Source organism: Pollachius pollachius (genome assembly GCF_949987615.1).
Source record: "Pollachius pollachius genome assembly, chromosome: 7".
NCBI classification, from domain to species: Eukaryota; Metazoa; Chordata; class Actinopteri; order Gadiformes; family Gadidae; genus Pollachius; species Pollachius pollachius.
In genome coordinates, this window is record NC_136940.1 from 12,556,987 (window position 1) to 12,579,401 (window position 22,415).

At 40.2% G+C, this 22,415-nt stretch overlaps 2 protein-coding genes across 3 annotated transcripts in view; one reads left to right on the forward strand and one right to left on the reverse strand.

The window, feature by feature from the left end:
- LOC307078020 (G-protein-signaling modulator 2-like) overlaps positions 1 to 8,287 on the forward strand; it is a 29,175-nt gene extending 20,888 nt beyond the window's left edge. Inside the window, exons 12-15 of one of the 2 annotated variants that reach the window (XM_079739571.1) lie at positions 2,639 to 2,801; positions 3,377 to 3,562; positions 3,675 to 3,787; positions 6,045 to 8,287. In XM_079739571.1, the coding sequence (XP_079595697.1) occupies positions 2,639 to 2,801; positions 3,377 to 3,562; positions 3,675 to 3,787; positions 6,045 to 6,212 (630 nt within the window). In that variant the 3' untranslated portion in view covers positions 6,213 to 8,287. The remainder of the gene's footprint in view (positions 1 to 2,638; positions 2,802 to 3,376; positions 3,563 to 3,674; positions 3,788 to 6,044) is intronic. The other variant, XM_079739572.1, reaches the window with a different exon arrangement.
- A 3,170-nt stretch (positions 8,288 to 11,457) lies between these two features.
- mcoln3b (mucolipin TRP cation channel 3b) lies at positions 11,458 to 22,390 on the reverse strand. Its single transcript, XM_079739339.1, is given in 23 exon segments — positions 11,458 to 11,634; positions 11,763 to 11,996; positions 12,258 to 12,478; positions 12,622 to 12,943; positions 13,379 to 13,545; positions 14,198 to 14,758; positions 14,968 to 15,174; positions 17,138 to 17,188; positions 17,192 to 17,260; positions 18,913 to 18,966; positions 18,968 to 19,015; positions 19,227 to 19,376; positions 19,505 to 19,540; positions 19,544 to 19,617; positions 19,717 to 19,816; positions 20,156 to 20,247; positions 20,339 to 20,419; positions 20,512 to 20,610; positions 20,994 to 21,195; positions 21,423 to 21,473; positions 21,477 to 21,634; positions 22,021 to 22,094; positions 22,268 to 22,390. Coding segments are annotated over 16 exon segments (1,701 nt in total). The 5' UTR covers positions 21,606 to 21,634; positions 22,021 to 22,094; positions 22,268 to 22,390; the 3' UTR covers positions 11,458 to 11,634; positions 11,763 to 11,996; positions 12,258 to 12,478; positions 12,622 to 12,943; positions 13,379 to 13,545; positions 14,198 to 14,500.
- Between the last annotated feature and the right edge of the window lie 25 nt (positions 22,391 to 22,415).

The window sequence follows — 22,415 nt, forward strand, 5'->3', positions numbered from 1 at the left end:
CAGCCATCTGGGAGGCGTGCAAAGCCTACCTGATAGGTGAGATAATAGCTTACTCAGTGTATCAGAAAAAGATCAACTCAGAGAAAAGCGCTAGCCTTGCTAGAGCTATATCATATACAAAAAATAATAATTCCACAAGGCAAAAAGAATGAGCATTGACTCATGAGTAAAGTGTGTAAAGTGACTTACCCGTAAACAAAATGCCAGACAGTACATAAAGTAACTATGAATGAATGTGACTATCATTGTAAGCGCAAACAGAGGATCATGGGCATCATGTGTCGTCATAAAACAACTGGTTTAACGTTATGGTAACCATATACTGACTATGTTTGTTGATCTGCTTCTTTCAAAACATAATCACAACGGTGCTGCAGCGCGCCGCAGTGTTGTGCCTGAAAGCGCTCATTGAACGATAGTTCATGAACTCGTTCATATTTTGGGCGAACGTGAACTGAACGTACTGTATTACTGCCTGATGAACGTTACTGTGAACTCGTTCATTCTGGTGTCTGTGAGCGGCACGCTCACTCGGTTTAACTTCGTTCAATAGGGGGGTTATTTGTTTATCAACACGGTGGATGCGCACGCAGAACACCGTGTTGTTTGACCAGTTGCCATGGTTATCTCCGTGTGGCTAATTTGCAGTTGCTGTGTTGTTACTGTTACATTAAACTGTAATCAGAAAACGCGGTTATATGCTATAGACCCTATAGTATCTGTCGTATAAAGGCTGGGACGGATTTCGTATTATAAAAAACTTTTTTTTTTAATTATTATTATTAAAAGAATTCACAGCACAATGCGGCAGCATAATCATTGCTACCAATTTTTTTTTGCTCTTTATTCTGTTTTGGGCATTTCCTCCCAGTGCAAATATGTTTAAATCAGTTACAGAAAGCAGTGTTCTGAAATGGGATCAATTAATAGTTTTTAAACCTATGTTGTAAGTAATATAAAGAGAAAATATTTAAAATATTGTTGCAAGTGACCTGTATACATTGCCTTCACATGGTTTTGCAAAGCTGTACATGTCTTAAAGATATTGATGTGGATGGTTCCAACATTCTCATATTCTCGTTTTTTACATTTCTCACAGTGCAAATATGTTTTTGATATGAGTTTCTGAATGTTTCTGATATGTCATTATAATTTGTAAGCCCATGTTGCAAATATAACAACCCAAAAAACATTTAAAATGTTGTGCATGTAATGCATGATTGCGGACTATATGGAAATAGTACAATTCCAGGTCTTCTGGAAAGGTTTTTGGTCGCTGTGTCATAATTCAGCTTAATTTTTCTATATATTGTTGCTTAAGGCACACACATTAATGAGAAAATGTCAAACTGGCACTGCATGTTGAAAAGGTTGCTGACCCCTGGTATAAACCGTCGCGATTCCCATTGAAACGAATGGCGCGGTGATTATTCTTCAAAAGGAGAGCTGTTAAATTATGAAAAATGAATTAAACTGTAATCAGACAACGCGGTTATATGCTATAGACCCTAGAGTATCTGTGGTATAAAGGCTGAGACGAATTTCGAATTATAAATATGTACAATCCATAACGTTAGCTCTCTGGCTCATAGCTCAGCGAACTAGAATACCTCCTAGAATCATTGCTTGTTGGCCGGAAACGGAAAGGGGGGCTGTTTACGTTTGGTTGTAGTCTTTTCGCTTGGTTCTCCGTCCTACCAGTAGGGCTAGAACCGAGCGAAAAGACTACAACCAAACGTGAACTCCCCCCCTTTCTGTTTCCGGCCAACGAGCAATGAGTCTTCCAACAGAAATCATTGGGATTTACAAAATGTGCTAAATGTGCACTAAAACACGGTATAAACTGTATTTCCCTACGATACTTGATTCAACCACTCTATTTCATCCTAGACAAACCACAAAGGGGACTCAATGTTCTAATAAAAAAAGTAATACAAATAATAGCTCACAGCAACATATTGCAAAAAAGAACTATGAACTAGTTCAAAATTTTGAATTATGAACGTTTATCTGAACTAGTTCATTTTAAAAATTGTGAACTGAACTTTGAACTAGTTCACGTAGAAAGTGAACTTTCCCAACACTGGCGCGCCGCTTCCTATTGATGTTAGGGGCGACAATTGACGTGCGTGAAATGTGGCACTTCGGCGCCGTTGTGTGGCCAGCTTTATGCGACATAACACCAACAGCAGAACGGTTATCCAAATAACAAAGAAGTGTACACCACTTGCGTTACAGTGTATGTAATCACACACACACACGTGGCGATCGTACGGTCGTAGCTCATTTGGCAAAGCAGAGAAAGGGGAGGTAACATGTCCCCGTATGACGACATACTGGAAAAAAAATCCAAATCGTTTTTTTCAAAGGCAGAGCAGGATAACTAGTGCTCGTTTTATGCCTAACGCCATTTCTAGCTGCTGGGGGATCATAGGCAGGCTAGGGGAACTAATATTAATGTCCTTTTAATATTTATAATTTAGAATGTATTCAGTTGGGTAAAGTTATTAATGGGTGATGAGGTGCTTGATAATAGGTTAGACAGGCTGTTTTAAGAAACTATATGTTTAGGTTGAAAGCTCTATTCCCACAGGTTTTATCACATATATTCATAGTGTGTGTGACGCTGTGTTTGTAGTCTGGATCCCGGGACACCCTGGGAGAAGATGGCTTTTTCGACCTGCTGTCCCGTTTCCAGGGCAGCAGAATGGATGATCAAAGGTGTTCCCTATTGGAAAGACAAAGCAGTGTCCCTGTGTCCACCTCCCCCTTGTCTACCCTACCTGTAGCCAAGAAGAAATGTAAGTTAGCCCCCTTTTTCTGGCCAGCCTGGCTCTGATCATGTCTTATTCTTGCCTTTTCATTATCACCATCTTATTTCTTAACTTAATATAGATATTTCTTATTTTTATTAATCTTTTCTGTGATGTCAATAGTTGAGGGTTGTACTATATAGCTTCATTGATTGAATTGTTGCTCAGGGGAAGTTTCGGTCCAAAACAATATTACAAAAGCAAATACTGATACCGTGCTCCAGAATCATCCATTTTCCTCACGCTCCCTGTGTTTTTTGTATTAATAATGACAACATCTATGTCCACCGAAGTTGTACTTCAGCAGTTTAATCGTGTTTTGGTCTAAGGTGGGCAAGAGAAGACAAGAGTTTGAAAAGTATGCAGTTCGAAGTGGTAGATCGTGGGATGAGGAGATGAAGTAATACCAGACCTGTGGCTTGTGGCACAATGTTTGTGTGCAAGAAACCATGAGCTTTTGAAATCAAATGGTCATTACTATGGGAATGCGGTTTCAATGACAGTCGTTGGCACTTTGACCAGGCCCACGGTCATCAGATCTGTCACTAATGCGGTGGCTGTAGGTATTTTGGCCGGGGAAGCACCGTCCCGGGATCCAGGGCATTTCCTGGAGCTGATGGCCTGCTCCCAGGGCTGTCGCCTGGACGACCAGCGAGTCAGCGAGAGCCATTTTCCTGGCTTTCGACTCAGCAACTCATCCCCTCCGCCCCCACTCTCCACCTCTAAGCCAGAGCAAGCTAATGCCCAAGGTGACCTTAACATCACTACCGCCAACGCCAGCACACGTCAGCCAGCAGCTGGGACACTTCTAAATACTTATAATCTTCTCAAAGACGTCCTTTTTCTATTTCTATACCACAGCCCCCATCTCCAGTAGCGATCCTCCCCCCACATCCTCCCGCGGCAGTCACCTGGACCCATCTGCTGAGACCCCCGAGGGGAACGACTTCTTCGCCATGCTTATCAAGTGCCAGGTAACACAGCGGGGGGAGGGACATGGCCACTTCATTTATGATGCCTTTTTTTAGGATTAACACTGCACACTTGATGACACACTTCATCATGATTAGTGTTGTGTCTAATGAAGCAAATTGTGCTTGATTTATAATGCTTTAGTTCTGTGTCTATGTTTACTGTCTATTTATAAGGTTAAATGTTGTTTACTCCTGCATATCCTGAAATTGTGTGCTGTACATAAAATCCTGGCATACCATTGTCCAGGGTATGATCCTCAATTTCATAATTTGACATGTTCTTGTATTTTGTAAACTATTGTTAAGGAAAACCAAACCTTAAAACAGCTTATTTGATTTGTAGTATGTTACATAATAGTGCGATGGTTTGATCCTAATCCAAACCTCTACTTTAATGCAGAGATAAGCTGGCAATATGGACTCAAATTGGCCTTTATGTATTCATTGTTACTGGAAGTTTTGGGTTACCAGGTAACCAAATCCAAGGTTCTGGTTCCCCCCCTGCCCGTTTCGCCCCACCCAAAGAATAGTGCGATATGCGAGATTGAGAAGGCTTGAACAGTGAGATAGACCTGCCGTTAAATAAAGAAATACCTCCCAGGAGTGTGTCAAATGCAGGCATTTTTCCTTTGGAAAATTAATTCCCGGAAGTAATAGTTCATGTTAACCTGCGCTGTATCATTGTATACAGTGGGGCAAAAAAGTATTTAGTCAGCCACTAATTGTGCAAGTTCTCCCACTTAAAAAGATGAGAGAGGCCTGTAATTTTCATCATAGGTATACCTCAGCTATGAGAGACAAAATGAAAAAAAAAAAATCTAGAAAATCACTGTCTGATTTTTAAAGAATTTATTTGCAAATTATGGTGGAAAATAAGTATTTGGTCAATAACAAAAGGTCATCTCAATACTTTGTTACATGCCCTTTGTTGGCAATGACAGAGGTCAAATGTTTTCTGTAAGTCTTTACAAGGTTTTCACACACTGCTGCTGGTATTTTGGCCCATTCCTCCATGCAGATCTCCTCTAGAGCAGTGATGTTTTTGACTCCAGGACCTTGAAATGCTTCTTACGAAGCCACTCCTTCGTTGCCCGGGCGGTGTGCTTGGGGTCATTGTCATGCTGAAAGACCCAGCCACGTTTCATCTTCAGTGCCCTTGCTGTTGGAAGGAGGTTTTCACTCAAAATCTCACGATACATGGCCCCATTCATTCTTTCCGTCACACGGATCAGACGTCCTGGTCCCTTGGCAGAAAAACAGCCCCAAAGCATGATGTTTCCACCCCCATGCTTCACTGTAGGTATGGTGTTCTTTGGATGCAACTCAGCATTCTTTCTCCTCCAAACACGACGAGTTGAGTTTTTACCAAAAAGTTCTATTTTGGTTTCATCTGACCATATGACATTCTCCCAATCCTGTTCTGGATCATCCAAATGCTCTAGCAAACTTCAAACGGGCCCGGACATGCGCTGGCTTTAGCAGGGGGACACGTCTGGCACTGCAGGATTTGAGTCCCTGGCGTCGTAGTGTGTTAGTGATGGTAGCCTTTGTTACTTTGGTCCCAGCTCTCTGGAGGTCATTCACTAGGTCCCCACGTGTGGTTCTGGGATTTTTGTTCACCGTTCTTGTGATCATTTTGACCCCACAGGGTGAGATCTTGCGTGGAGCCCCAGATCGAGGGAGATTATCAATGATCTTGTATGTATTTCATTTCCTAATAATTGCTCCCACAGTTGATTTCTTCACACCAAGCTGCATACCTATTGCAGATTCAGACTTCCCAGCCTGGTGCAGGTCTACAATTGTGTTTGTGGTGTCCTTTGACAGCTCTTTGGTCTTGGCCATAGTGGAGTTTGGAGTGTGACTGTTTGAGGTTGTGGACAGGTGTCTTTTATACTGATAAGGAGTTCAAACAGGTGCCATTAATACAGGTAACGAGTGGAGGACAGAGGAGCCTCTTAAAGAAGAAGTTACAGGTCTGTGACAGCCAGAAATCTTGCTGGTTTGTAGGTGACCAAATACTTATTTTCCACCATAATTTGCAAATAAATTCTTAAAAAATCAGACAATGTGATTTTCTGGATTTTTTTTTTTTTTGTCTCTCATAGCTGAGGTTTATCTATGATGAAAATTACAGGCCTCTCTCGTCTTTTTAAGTGGGAGAACTTGCACAATTGGTGGCTGACTAAATACTTTTTTGCCCCACTGTATAATATGAAGATAACATTAATGATCAAACCTTACTGTGTGTATGCAGGGTTCCAGGCTGGACGACCAAAGATGTGAGGCCCCTCCACCTGCGGCCCGGGGCCTCACAGTCCCAGATGAGGACTTCCTCAGCCTCATCCTGCGCTCCCAGAACAATAGGATGGAGGAGCAGCGAGTAGCGCCACCCCCTGGCTGCTCACAGTCCAAACCCGATTGAGTCCCGCCGGGTATTGTTTCTCACACACGCCATCTCAGGATATGATTTTGATTTGCGCCTCCGAGACCCCATTAGTCTCCTTACTGCAGCATCTTCATGATCAGATTCCAGGAACGAATCTATATGAATACGAGGACTCTTTGTATTTGATCACTGGACATTTTTATGCTGCATTCATTAGACAAATGTGCTTAATTTCACACAAGTCCATCTCTTCTCATATCTTTGATTTATATATTTTTATATATAATTTTTTTGTTCTCCTAATTGGCAGGATTTTATAGCACCATTAGGCCTCTCAAAGAGTAAAAGTCACCTAAGACACAACGTGCAATGGCTGCAGCCAGACCCGGCAACTGGATTTATTAGGCAAGGGGGCATAAGAAATTAACTAAACTATTTTTCACATACTGATGACACAAGAGGGATAACAATCTATTGTACAATTATACCTTATGTATTTGCAGCCACTTGTGGCTGTCTTGCCGCAAGAATACAGGCCAGTGCACCGCTTTAAAAACATGGAGAATTCACTACCAAGCTGTCTTGCCACAAGAGTGCGGTAATACGCTCAGATACAACAAATCGGGTGAGAATGAAGGATTGGATTGTTTGATAGAAAATATGGACACAAAACTAAGGGGGCACAATATTTTAAATGAGGGAGCATTGCACCCTTTCTGAGAAATGATTTTAAATAGAACCTAATTCCGCTCCAGAGGATCAAGATGCCATAATTGGATTGAATATGTTCATGTGGCGTTGATTACATGCCATAAAGACCTTTTAACCAATATGTCCCACAGTGGTACACATTGACCTCAAGACGCTTGTTTGGTTCAAAGAAGGGAGATTAATGGATGATTAACTTGCCATTGCCCCCAACCTCTTGTTATTTATATTAAGGGTTGACTAACCATAACTATTTTTTTCAGAAATTTAAAGCTTTGTTTTTCTAAACTTCTATTGCCATTGGCTATTGTCCTTCCCATGTACATATTTAAGAAGAACTTAAAAATGGGACCAGAAACACAGTTTTTAATAAAACTATTTGATCATCAAGAAGCAGAATATATTTTCCTTTTACTTTTAATAATGACTTGCGAAGTGCACTACTTACAGATACATCATTATTTTCTAGCTTCATTGTTTAAAAGTATTTTGTAGTATTATATCAATTGTGTTTTACTATTTCTTTTTATATTCAAAGCATTATTGCCATAAAAATCCTACTCTTAACTGCTTAAATTCTTCAGGTTGAGCACATCATTTTTGGTCACACTTGCAAAGCAATATTCTTGTGATCATGTTATTGAACTTGAATCCGCCTTTGTTGGATCTTTGTATATCCGTAAATCAAGTTATATCTATGGCTTGCTCATAGACCTGAAACATAAATAATTACAAGATAAATCAAAGCTGCATACTGCATTTTAGGGGGCCAAGCCTAACGCAGACCATTAACTGACGCAGACCATTAAAACCCTGACATTTTTGTTGGAATACGGACGATAACGCTGAAATAGCCTCCGCTTGGATCTGGTGATGTGAGAACAAACTTTCACGACTGTAAGTCAAAAGGCTGAAGAGTTATGTGTCTTTAGAGTTTTCAAATGATTGCTGTAGTCCCCCCTATCATCATATTTTGATGAACTTTAGCCTAGTCAAAGCTAGGGTGGGTAATTTGGGAGAAAACCGCCGTTGAGATTCTGTTGTGTTCTCTCTGGTCCCTCCCTGCCACGCTCTACCTGCTGTAGCTCCTTCCTCTGAACGTCAGTTATGCGCGTTCATGTGAATTCAGTTACATTGATAGGAAGACGAAACACCATGTCAGATTCCGTGGTAATTAAACATTAGTGCTGATAACTACATAAGTACATATTAAGCATCAACATCTTACTCACAGACATACCATGTATGTTATCTTAAAATCATTGTAATTGCGCTGGTAGGCCTAAGAAAAGTAGCTGTATCAGCCAAGCAAGATAGCAAACTAATTGCAACTGTAATTCGTTAGCATAAGCTGCCAGAGCTAGTAACCTGGTCATCAATATTATATACTGACGTTTTGAAGTGATGCATTATACTACAATGACGCTAATTTTTTGCATTATAAGAGTGTACAAGAAGAGAGCCCAGCTGGCTCTGGGGAAGATTATGTCCCAGGTCCTAGCAGCACAGGACGTGGGATATATAGGGTCAGCGTACGTCCTGCTGCTAGAGGCAGGCAGCCTAGGGGCAGAGGCAGGGGCAGAGGAAGGGGACGAGGTCGCGGTCGGGAAGGTCTTGACAGGGTAGGGCAAGAGGACACGGCCCGTGTGGAAACACGGGCCGTGTGATTCAACAAATCACAAATGAGCAGGTATGTTTATTTCATGTCATACTTTAAAAAAATCAGGGGAGCCAATTGTCAGTATAAATGTGTAATAAGTAATTGTACATTTCCTGACCAGTTTTGAATCAGAAACCTGAACCTAGAAGCTTCCCACCATCTTCTGGAGCTGTGTTTGGAAGGGGAACCATCCCTCCTGGCCATGTCCATCCCTCATCCCACATCTGACCCACAACAGCCTGGTCCCAGTGACCCACAGCAGCCAGTCTGGTGCATTTGCACCAAATGCAAGGAGATGCCTACCGATACAGAGGAAATGCTGCGGACAACTCCTGGACTCCTGTGTCTCCATGCTGCCTCACATGGACGCATACATAATGCAGGGTGGGGTTTTGCGGCTGGCCAGGAGGATCTGGAATGATGTCCGTGCTGTGGCTGACCGTCCAGACCCAGAGGAGGACAACAAATAATTTAGGTTTGCCGCCTATAGGCAGTTTGTTGTTTGGCAATACGAGCACTGGCTCGGGGACATAGTCGTCATTCCTAGTTGTTGTGTCTGGAGGATACGGTACAAGTACCCAGACCCACTTGGACAATATGTTGGCTTCCTCACAAGGAGACTTTAAGCATCATTAAAAAAAAAAATTAAAAAGACATGTTCACTTTATATTTACACACACAAGTCAATTTCCTGTTTTTATGACCCATCTTTTCATTGTCGCTTACAGCAGACATCAAAATAACTATAACATATAATAACAATGCACATTCAGCAGGTGTAATGTTGGACAAAAGATGAGGGCAGATGCGTAAAAAAGCTTTTTTTTTAAAATGTAACAATAAGATAACTATAATAACTCTCTCACACACACAGGAACACCCGAGCCTTCGATGACTACATGCAGCACAAATGCAACTTTAAAATAAGTATAAAAGCACTACATAATAAAATGCCTTTTTAGCAGACCAATCATGCAACTGCATTGAAAAGATGTCAATTATAAACTAATTGATCATAAAAAATGATATACAAAATCCTAAAAAAAAATTATATATTTTGTAAGAACCAAGTGTCTAAATAATACAAAATTGTGAAGGACATTTAGACCTAATGAATCTAATATTTACAAATATTTAAAATATAAAAAGTATGCAGCGTAATACTGTTCCAAACAGCCACCAGTAGCTGAAAGTCAGCTCCAGTTTAGTTAGTATGTGACCTCCAATCTCGTCTATGGTCTCTTACTGCATTCCTTGCCCTGTTGAAAGAATAAAGTAATTACTTTTCATAAGTGTTTCATTTCCCTTTACTTCGGGTATGTACTGTATCATGTGTAGATAATATGTCAAACAGGTTTCAATCCATACCTACTCCTTTGTGGAATTGGGTTTGCAACAGGTCCTGGGTGGTGGGAGGTGGGATGCTTACAAGAACCCCATATTGCCGTGGGTCATTAGGCCTTTTTTTTCTGGTCTTTGGCAAACCCTTGTCTGATGTCAGCCGGGCTTCTAGGATAGCACTCTGCAGGTGTGCGATGTATCCGTAGACCTCCACCTTCACTGTGTATAGACTCCAAGTCTTTGACTTTTTATTGTACAGCTTGCAGTACCTGACACAGGATGAAATAATGTCTCTATGTATCCACATCAGTCATGCAGCTTAGAAGTTTGTAAATCAAATCTACTGAAAATTATTGAAAAGGTACTCTATTGAGCCATCAGCCTTCCTCTTCACCGGTCTGTGAACATGATGGTTGTAGTCCAACGCTGCTAAGAGGGTGCGTGCTTTGTAAACGGGGGCTAAAGCTGAATCGCTTGCTGGCATGCATCAGTATACGACTGTGGAAGGATTCCAGCTCAGTGGTTGACCTTACAGAATAAAAGAAACAGATGTTTAAGCTATGACCCCACATATATACACATATAATAGAACTTTAGTGCTAATTTGAAAGTGGCCATGAATACAGCGTTATAGATATGCTTGTTAGAGCCATTACCATGAATAATGTTTATAACACCATGTGCCCAGTATTGTGGCAAGTGTAAGACAGTGTATAGCAAGCATCTCAGCAAAGTCATTAGCCTGAGCACTGTATGTCAAATGCCCGTATAGCAGGGCTTAGCCACTTACAATAACCTTCTTATGAAAACATGTTACCTGAAACTCAGGAACTTCTCCACATTCTTCAGCCAGTGCTCATCCAGCACTATTTCTGACAGTAACTGAAAGGCCTCAGAATCACTCTGGATCCACTCCTTCTCCCTGTCGGCTGATAAGGGGCCATGTTCACAGCAAGATAGTGCCCACTCATGCTCTCCTTGAACATGGTGGAGAAGTCCTGTCCACATATCTTACAGTAGAACAGAACTGCATAATTTCTTATTGTGTTTTCTTTTTACACAATAAAAAATACCTATTTTGTCATTATATAAATGCTAGTGCAAGTTCTTTAAATAAATATAAATTAAAATAACCAAAGTCAATTTATCAATAAAATCAAAATGTAAGAAATGGTCAGGAATTCAGATTTCCATTTTAAAATCGCAAAGTGAAATCCAAAACAGAATTTCAACACAATACTTACACCGAACTGATTATAGTTCTGTGCAGTCTTAAAGCAATACCAGAAATGGTTGCATATCTCCTTACTCAAGGTAAGGAGAATTGAACATCCTTTCCGAAGGCCTGCCTTGACACGGAATGGAAAGTAACATTAAAATAAAGCTCAGACTTTGTCATCAATGTTGATTTGGCAAATTCTCTGGAACCAGGAACCTGATGTAATCACCATCTGTGTGGTAGACACGTGGCTTATAACTGAATGGCAGGAAATGGCAAGACCTTTACAATTCAGTCATTGTGATCATAATCTCAAAGAAGTTGTTTTAACATAAACAACAAGAGTAGAAATCAAGTAGGAAAAACGGTGTTGTTTCATTTAGTATTATAACAATCTATTATCATGGACCAATATCAGAATCAAAGTCAGGAACTTACTGCATCGATTTTTTCCCCCAAATTCTTGGACCCATGCCAGATGTCAAGGGTCTGTCGAACACCAGAGTCCTTGAACCTGCCTTTTGTTGGATCTGCATGGAAATATGCAAACAGATATATGTTAGACACAGGCTAAAACATTTTGACAATGATCAATCATGAAATACATAGAGCAATACTTCATCCGTAAAATTATACACACAAATATCTTTGCACTTACTGAAGAGCGCCGAGATCTGTGAATGAGCATCAGTGCAAAACTCCTGTAGGCTAATCTCTTGGTGGAGAGTCTCAAAGGTCCGGATGAAGGCCTCCTTCTCCATGATAACAGAATTCTTCTGGGTCTCCCTCTTATCAATATTGACAATCGATTTTATCTCTTTACTGTCGTTGTACATCGTTGTGTATGTACAGTACTGTGCTGAAAACCCAGGACTATCCATACGACCGTCACCTATGAAAGATGAAAAAACAAAACAAAAAAAACATTGCAGATATAATAGATAAAAGCAACATTCTCTCACATATCAATGTCAAAGGCGAACAGTATGAAATTACGCAGTACACAAAAAGTAAATGAATCAAATGTAGTTGAGCCACATTGTAATCAGCTGTGTGTAGGACTGTAGAAGGAATATTTGTAGGAGAGGGATTTGCAAACTGACCAAGGGCCACTACACTGTCCTTTGATTTCAGCCGGGTAATAATGGCTGACCTGTTGTCATCCCAGTAGTCCTCGATGGCGTCAACGCAGTAGGCGTCCTGGATTTTAAAGAATGTTGTTCTATGCACTATTCCCAACAGCAGTGCCACCTTCCCGTAGTTGTTCCCAGAGAGTAGGATGTTCGAGGACAACAGGAAGTCACCTGCATGCATCTCGAATTTTAGAGTGGGCTGGGAGTTCCACCTCCAGACACTGTGACCCTGATGACATATCTGAAAAATGAAAAAAGAGCAACACAGCACAGAACAGTAGCTGTCATTAAATATATAATAATTTGCAAGCCTGTGTACACTATGCCCTCAAAGTGAAATATTATGATTCTACAGTATGTCTTTATTGCTACCCAAGTACTCACCCATTCCACGACGCCCCTGGAAGTTATTTTCACTTCAAATGGTCTAAGTGCTCCACATTCAGCATCAGTTACTGGGTCCTTTGTGTTGCACTTGGGGATTGGTACGACGGGATACTGAGCCATCTGTTTAAGACAGCTATGGTGAACAATGAAAGCTGGTTGTCCAATTATATCTTCCTTGCAGAGGACTTGGGTCTTCTCTGGTAGCGGTGGTATCACTTCTGAGGAATTGTGTCCATCATCAATGTCATGAACAGTCTCCTCCAGACCAACAGCTGGTAATGTGTCCAGCCATTTGCTCTTTTGGAGAGCTCCACCAGTCCTGTAATAACAACATTTACAAACGCTACAGAGTTTGGGGATAACATTTGCGTATTGAAATGTCTGAACCACAATACAGATATATCAAACATGCAAGTTGCTGGAGCCATTATGCTATTGTTTTTCATGTTATTTGGGGAATATGCCGTTTTATGTTTTGGCTACTGCGTGGATTTATTGTTCATGGGAAGGCATTTAGGTAATCACCTGGCATGGTGTATGTAATTCAGGGCAGCTAACATTTTTGTACCATGTCCCAAGTCATGGGAATTGTTTGCTTTGTATTGAACTGAATTGAATACCTGATATGGCAAATAGACGTAATTGAGTTGCATGTTGTAATTGAGTTGCATCATGTGCTACGGTGAGCAAGAACCAGCAATGAATAAACGGTTCACAACAATCACATCAAAGATATTTGATTTATTATACATACCGCACAGATAAGGCACGTAATCTATGTCACTGTCATCACTGCATTCGCTGTCTTCGACCATCATTTCTTCCTCCTCTGAAGATGACCCATCCACCATCTCCATTTCTGTGTGCCAGCTGTCATCTTCTCCACTGTCATCTTCCCAGGTGTTATCGGCCCAGCCAATTCTATGAAGGAGATTTTTTAGAGGCGTCTCAGGCCACGCCTATTACGATGTTACGCCCTAATTGAAATACAGTGGATGACATCTTGTCCATATATTTATCCTGAATAACTTTAGAATTAGAATCAAGCTCAAAGGATTCTTTATGTGGATATAAGCATTTAAGTGTTTTTGCGTTCTTAAGTGACACCTTTTTTTTTTTAAGTAAATGGCTCCTGGGGGATTATTTTTTTATTGCACAGACTTCCCTGTACAATCATACAATACAAAGTCAGATTGAAGACATTGGTCAATATCTGATATGTGGTTAAGGACTTTTGTCTCAGTCAAAAAATAGCATCTATTAGGAAATTTAGTGTTTTTATCAAAATTCAAAATGGTGAAAAATCTATGCAGGAGGAAGTCAAAGGTTCTTTAGGCAGGTCTGTTCACCATGAAGATATGCATATTTTGGGCAAAGTTTCATTACTGTATGTCAAAGGGGCCAGGGGATATGCCTGTTTTTGGACGATTGCTATAACGCCACCTGTGGCCCAATCAGTGTAATTTTACTTCTCTGTTATTATTTAGTCAGCTTCTACAGCTGTAGAAAGTCTCATTAAAAGCGTGCAATCAGTTTAGGCTGTGTAATTTGGCGGAATAATAAAAACACTAACAATTACAATAGGTTGCCTTCGCTGATGCTTGCCCCCTAATAACAGTTTAAGGAACAACGTTTAAAGTGTTATTCTTGTGATGTTTGTTGTTGAAGTCTATTCCAGAACACAGGATCCCTGAAGCTCAGAAATCAGTCTCTCTTCGTACTCTCTACACCTGCAACAAAGAAAAAATATTTAATAATTCACGATTCAACATCCGTGACCCTCATATTAAATGCTCAATACTATTTTGTTTGCAAATCTGAGAATTCATCAATTCCGACAAAGTGCCTATGCAAAACACAAATGGCCTTAGAATATCTATGCATATATTAACCTTACCTTACTTCTATTTGTTATATCCCAACATTTACACTTAACTTGAGAACTTTGTATCAGATTTCTGCATGAGCCAACCGACCGGAGGAGATCCATCGTTGACCAGCCAACTCCCAAAGGTATACAACAAAGGAAGCAGTTGGGCTTTTCCCTAATTCGGTAAACACCAGAGTTTGGGAGGTCTTCACACGCCAACATGAACTTCTGTGGTTCTGATGTCGGGATGGCCTTCTGCTGTTGCTAATAAATACAATCAGTGCCATGATGTGAATGTCACATCTGGGTATTTGATTATTTGCGATTATATAGAATATACTCAAGGTGGCATTTAGCTAGACTAGCCCTGCATGAAAACTGGAATGAATAAAATGGAAACATGTTGGAGAAAACCCAACTAAGGAATCTCAATGTGACTCCACCTGGTCCACAAATGATTGTATTCTCCTCACCCTGATGGTGTCATAGGTGTTGGTGATCAGAGTGATGAAGAGGCTGAGGATCATGTAGATAAATAGGCAGACAAAGGTGTAGAGGTAGACCCTGCTGAAGGCCCACACCAACTGGCTCTTCTGCTGCATGTTCTTAAAGGTGGGGAACATGTCGTCCCCATTGATCAGGGAGAACAGACACTCCGACACGGTGTTCAGGGTCCGGAACTAATTGATCAATCAAGGAACAAATTATGAAGCAGAATGTCAACTTCTGACTTCTATGTTACTCCAGTCTGCAGAGTCAAAATTAAAACAATTGTTTTTTCAATCAATCTGTAGATCCACGCATATAAAAAGAAAAAGCCTCAAACTGGGTGATATTAAGGCAGAATATATACAATTAGGAAAGACCTCACCTAAACGGCTGGCTTAATACCTTTTTCACAGAAGCATCATCGCAGGATAAACAGAGCTGTAACTCATAAATCCAGAAGTCTGTAGAAGCCATGCATATTATTTTAAGTTTAGATTTCATGATCATGACAAAAAGTTGTTTTGTGACAATGAGATTAACAATAATTGTTAAAGTAAGGATCAGTGCAGATTGTAAGGATTATGATGGCTAGTCGAATAGGACAGAGCATCTCCAAAACGGCAGGTCTTGTGGGGTGTATCTGGTATGCAGCAGTTAATGCATACCAAAAGTGGTCCACGGAAGGACGACCCAGGGACACAGGTGAACCGTTGACTGGGTCATTGGCGCTGAAGGCTCATAGATGCATGTGGGGAGCGAGGGCTAGCCCGTCTGCTCAGATCCCACCGAAGAGCAACCGTAGCACAAGTTGCTGACTATGATTCAAAGGTGTCAGTACAAACAGTGCAGCGCAGCTAGTGCTTTTGGGGCAGTGTAGCTGCTGATCAGTCGGAGGGTCTTTGCTGATGCCCTGGCCAAAAACACATACAATGGTCACATGAGCATCAACTGGACCATGGATCAATGGAAGAAGATGGGGGCCTGATCTGATGAATCATGATTTATTTTCCATCATGTAGATGGCCAGATACTTGTCCCTTGTTTAGCTGGGCAAGAGATCACACAAAACATTGACCTTGACCTTGCACTATGGGAAGAATGTAAGCTGTGGAGGCAGTGTGATGCTCTAGGCATTGTTCTTATGGGAAACCATGGTTCCTGTCATTCATGTGGATGTTACTTTAACAAGTACCACCTACCTAAACATTGTTGCAGACCAAGTAAACCCCTTCAGTTTCAACTTTCAATAGGATAAAGTGCCCTGTCACACTGTAAACATTGTTCAGGAATTGTTTGAGGAAAATGACTAAGAGTTCAAGGTATTGACCTTTGGGCCACCACATTTGGGGCTCCGCATTCCCCAGATCTAAATCCGATCAATCATCTATGGGATGTGCTGGAACAACTGATCCATGGAGGCCCCACCTCACAACTAACAGGACTCAAAGGATATGTTGCTAACGTCTTGATGCCAGATACCACAGGACACCTTCAGAGGTCTTGTGGAGTCCCTGCCTCGACGGGTCAGAGCTGAGCTTGGCAGCACGAGGGGGACCTACACAATATTTGTTTGATGTTGTAGCGGTTCAATGTTAATGTCAGGTTGGCTATTTTAGCTGAAATTGTCTTAACTTAACTCAAAATTAGGGTGATGGATGATGATAGTTAGATAGATGTCTCACCTCCGCTTCTTTGGTTGCTTGCAGTGGCACTCAACTAAATGACGTCCCCTGTCTTTATTGCACATTTTTTCACAATAATTATTTATCTCGTGATCAAGAACTTGTTTTCTCTCCTGATCCAAGATAAATAAGTTGTGATCTCAAGAGAACTGAACCCAAATTAATAATAGTGCATGGCTTCTTTGGAATTCCGTACAAAACATTAATTATGGCTCTGCTCTTTTTAAGTACCACAGGTTATAGACTTAACTAGTGGAGATACGTCTACCACCCGTGTCCTGGTACCCATGTTTGGGACAAAATGTTCAAGGTCTCCTTGCCGGTTGTTCAGACACATTCAAGACAGCTTTGTTGATGCTGTTAATAGGCTTTTTCAAATTATATGAAATTCAATTATATTTTAAAACACTGTCAGGGATGCTCAATCAAATATTCCAAATATGTTTCTCAAACAAGTTGGAAAACTGCGTGCCTTCTCGTGATAGGGTCCGAGGACAATCCATCCGCAGAAGCAGTAGCTCAGTTATATTATCCCAGCGCAGCAGATGAAGCGAATAACGTTCGGGAAATCTGCCCTCAGAGTCAGGATGAGGATCTGGAAATACGTTCAAAAACGGTATTTGATTATTAATTTTATCTGCGCCCAGAAGGAGCTTGCCGATTACCTGTGGAAGAACAGAAAAAACCCTTGTTATTCACCGGAATCGGTATGAAACTTAAGCTTTCCATAGATACCATTGAACAGAAAGAAACCTTGTTGTTCAACGGATTGGGGAGGAAACAAGCTTTCCATCAAGCTTTTGTAGATATCGGTTGTCCATAACTTACAATTATATATACATATGAAAGGACAGACTCTTAAACACTTCATTTTCAATACTCATGGTCATCTAATACAGTGCTGTTTGATGGAGGAATTCTTGACCCTTACAGTTTTTCTCAATCTTTTAAACACGTTTTCTGCAACTATAGCTACATTTCTCAAAACTGTAAACACAAACCTGAGAAGACTTAATAATTTTGTCAAAACTCCACAAATTCTTCTCAATACAGATTTTTTCCACCAAACAGTAAACACAGCTATCAAATGAATATCTCTTAGAGAGCATCAATTAAACACTGGTGTGATCAATTCAAAACACTTCCATCAAAATACTATTTGCATATGTTTTGGCTTCATCAGGCCATGTTACATATTCCAATGTATAAAATTGTTTAGAAATAGCTTTCTTTTTTAAAGTTGCAATTAGGTGATACATATAGTATATAGACTGTTGCCATATTGTAATGCAATACTGTGAACATATCATATAAATATTGCATTTACAATTTACAATTGTATCAGAATAGGATACACTGCATATTTATCTATCCAATGAGCTTCAATGGGCTAAACTCACAATCCCAGCTTCCCAGAGTCATATTGTACCCCTATAGTTGATTGTTCTGAGAATAAACCGATGTTACTTATTTTGACAAAACTCACAGTACAGTAGTTGCACTGATAAGTAAAATGAAAAACACTACAGTAAGAAAATGTTTAGACTGTCTTTTGGGGGATGTTATGATGAAATCAGTCCACAAGTAAAAAAAGCTAACAAAGCAAATATTTATTTGTTACTGTGATACAGTAAAATGTTCAGCTAAACTGACTGCATAAAAAGCTTTTCGTAGGCCAACAAAAAAAAAAAAAGAATATAAATGAGGTGAAACAGATCTACATGTAAATCAGTTTGTATCCCATCTCCAATCCTGTTCAGTCCATAGGACCATATCCACATCACAATAGAGCTCACCTGAGGCCTCTTTTATGCTCTGACACAAGGTTGAAGTGCTTTGTTAGTTGAGTTTGAACAGCTGAGAGGTGAGTTAGACTTATTGGTAATTAGTTGTTTTGAAGGCCAGTGTTTAAGGCCAGTGTTTACAGGTGAAGTGTGCTAAATTATGAGATTTGTGCTTAGAGTTTTGCAAAAATGTGATTTAGAATTTCAATATGTGTGAAAACTGTAGAATTGTGCTTAGCAGTCTGGAGTCTTGTAGTTGATACATGAGCTTCAACTTTTCAGAATTGTGTGCATAGTTCAATTCTTTGTGTGTATACAATCGAGAAAAACTGTAAGGCCTCAAACATATGATTATATAGTATTTTGCTTAATACACATTACCTAAACATTGTCACCACATAGGGCATGTAAATATTGTTTATAGATTCACTTGACGGGCAGGAAAAACATAAGGATAACTTGCATTGTATTTCTTGAAGTAGCCCATGTAGCGGATGACTCCGATCCAGACAAACATGGGTGCCCAGGCTCAGGAAAATGCTGCACACGTCATAGCTGGTGAGGACCTGGGGGAAGAAGAGCAAGTTTCTTGTACAACTATTGAAAGGTCATGGATCAAGTTAGCACAATATTCACATATTATGCTAACTTGATCCATGACCTTTCAATAGTTGACTCAATTTGTATGGCTGTCTAGAGATCCCCTGTGTTCAAAAGTTGTATATATTGGATTGAGTGTTTGAATGGATTCATGCTCTTCTAGAAACCATCCATTACCTTGGCCTGTATTGCTATTTTGAGAATAGAGCCGATGATGGTCAACGTGTTGCTAGTTATGATCAAAATGTACCAGCCGTTGACAAAATCAAACCGGTCTGAGCAGGGTACATTTTCACCACTGCGGTCCTTGCAGAAGACAGTGTACTCCTGTTTAACACAGGGACAGAATGACATGTACTGTATCTCCACTTTTGGGAGTTCAAAAAACAAACCATCTTCAAAACCCGAATTTGAGTGGAAGACCTTAATGGATGGAACAAAATCATTAAACTTACAAACTGCAGCTGGATACCATTTAGCACTGAGCGTGTTCAGAGAGCCAGGGAGGTAATGCACGTCATAATGATGAGGATGTCAAACAGCATTTGGAAATAAGGATTTCTAGCACCTAGAGGATAAGGTTGAGGGAGGGCATTTAGATTAATCCAAAAAGCATTACATGTTTGCATTCAAATTCACTCATATCATCACCATAATATTGGCATACCCGCTCCAGTGACTTTCCAATCCCGGCATTCATTGATTTCCACGTTGTTGTCTAGGTCTACCTTGATCCTGCCGCTGTGGGCCTGATTGTTGAAAAGGATCTGCGGACCAGGGATGTTACCAGACAGCAGACCATTAATAAACTAAATAACAAATCATTCACCTTCAAAGTCAGTAGCTTAACACTAACACCGACATGACCATAGCTAAGCATTCAACTTGAAGAATGTAATGGGTAAATCACATGTGTCCAATTTACAGATAGACGTTTGAAAGAGCAGTACTTAAAATAAATAAAAGATTAAAAATACAATTATTTGATGACACACGAACAAGATACAGGCTCAACATCAAATCATTTCATATGCTTAATCAACTAGAAGGCCAAATTGAATCCTGTGGTAGTAATGTGACCCGATTTGTGAAGATTAAAGACATACCATGATATTGAAATCATAGCAGTCTGGTAACTCCCTGTGTCTCACCGTCTCAAGATTTATAGCCTTGAGGAAGAACGTGATCTTTATGGAAACTAGCCTAACAGACAAAGAAGATAGATGAGGTTAGACACACAGACAGAGACAGACACACAGACACACAGACACACACAGATACACACACACCAAACCTTTTGAAAGGTATTTTCAAACCAGGAAGTGTTTCCCTCAGTGTCAACGGGTACATGGGATAGATCTTGAAGCAAACTGTTGAAAGGCATGTGAATTGAAAAACAAGTGAATTGGCTGTAAATTGACTTAGATTTCATCCGTACAAAAATTATATTAATTTCACATACATGTGTCGATCTGAACATCAATTACAAAGGTATCGTTTCCTGGATAAATGGTACCATTCCTGTAATACTCTTGGCACAGACTCAAGGGGGTGTAAAGGGCTCAGTTTTGTTGTACGCAAGGTTCCCTACTGATTTCCCTAGTGAGAAATCACAGAAATATAGATATTTATCTTCAAATGCTTAGTTATATAATACAGTAATGCATTATTCAAATGAGATTTCAACCAATTTGCACATGTCAGCTTGTACTTTTGTGTTATGCATATTATGTAATAATCTGTTAAATTTTTTATTGGTATGCAGTCCACAATAGTTAGATAGAGAGAAAGTACAATTTCTAGGACAAAGTCCAATGAATTGGAAATCTTTATAAGCCTTTGGGGACATATGGGAGACACCAATACAAGTATGTCAATGAGTTACAACAAAACACGACCAAACAAATAAGCTTGTGTGTTCTTGAACAACCTCGTCGACCTCACAGCCACAGTACAGCTGAGGCAGGGCTTTAGTCACCTGTTGTAGGACGTACTCAATGTGGTCGTAGACGTCTTCCTGGCTGTACAGTGCGTACCTCGTCGTTCCACCATCGATGTAGCCTTTTAGGAAAAAGTGCTTCAATGTTATCAGATTCTCCTCCTTTAAGGTGACCACCATCTGATTGCTTAGCCCAAAAGACACCAGCTGGGATGCGATCATTTGGTTTTAGTCACTTATTTTTTTTGTACAAACACACAGAAGTACATATCTATTTATCTATTCATCTTTATCTATAGATCTTTACTGTGTGTGTGTGTGTGTGTGTGTGTGTGTATATATATATATAAACACATACTCTCTCAGCCATTGGTTATGAGGGTAGGTAGCTTTCTATATAAATACTTGTTGATAATCCTCATTATCATAGTAACCTGAGCGGTAATGATGGCTATCTTGATAATCTGCAGCATGAGTTTCCAGGGTTACCGGCCCCGGGCGTGATACTTCTCACGAGGGTTCATGAAGAAGTACTTGATCTTGCGTCTGAGCTTCTCCTCCTCCTGAAGATTACGGAGGTGTTGGAGAGCAGGAGGCAGGCCGTCGCCCTCCTGCATCGTGTACAAATGGCTGGGCTACTCCATGTCTGTGTAGAAAATATGTTCAAGTGCAGAAACTTTGATAGCAGTTCCCATGCATCTGTTTTATTAAATAACCTGAAAGTAAATCAATAAACTTGTATCTGAAATAAGGCAAACAGAACTATGGGAATAGTGTAATGTCAAATATTGTCAAAATGAGGCCTATATTGATTTGTACTTGGTGGTTTTAAAGTAGGATTTTCATATTAAATGTCCCCCCTTAGTGGAAATCCAATAAAAACACCTAATAACTGATTTATGGGCGGTCCGCCAGCATTACAGATTATATTTACTTTATTTTTCTCAGAAATAAAAGTCTACATCATGATATATTTTTTCAAATTGATACATGAAAGTATAGCCATGAAATCTTGTCTGCCAAAGGTCCCACCTTTCACGAGCATCAAACCACGCGACGCGTACCTGGGTCAGCTGCCCTTATCCGGTGATATTTTCCAAACACTCCTGAATAATAAATAAATAACATCTCCGTTTCCAGAACCTGAAGGTTTCCTACCATTCTCTTAATCCCATTAAAATCCCCTTTATCGACCAATCCAGAGAACAATAAATATATCGATTAAAACTGTAAATTACATGGAAGTAGGCTAAGTTACTAATAAATCCAGACAACTCACCATAACATAATGTGGTGTTAACGTAGCCAGGTGATGCATGAAGAGGTTGAGGTTATCTGTCATCCAAGCCTTCCTTCTGAAGTGCCGACCTTTCTGTAGAAGATCGCGTTTTGTTGATTCTTGTATTGCCGAATGAATCCTTACCACA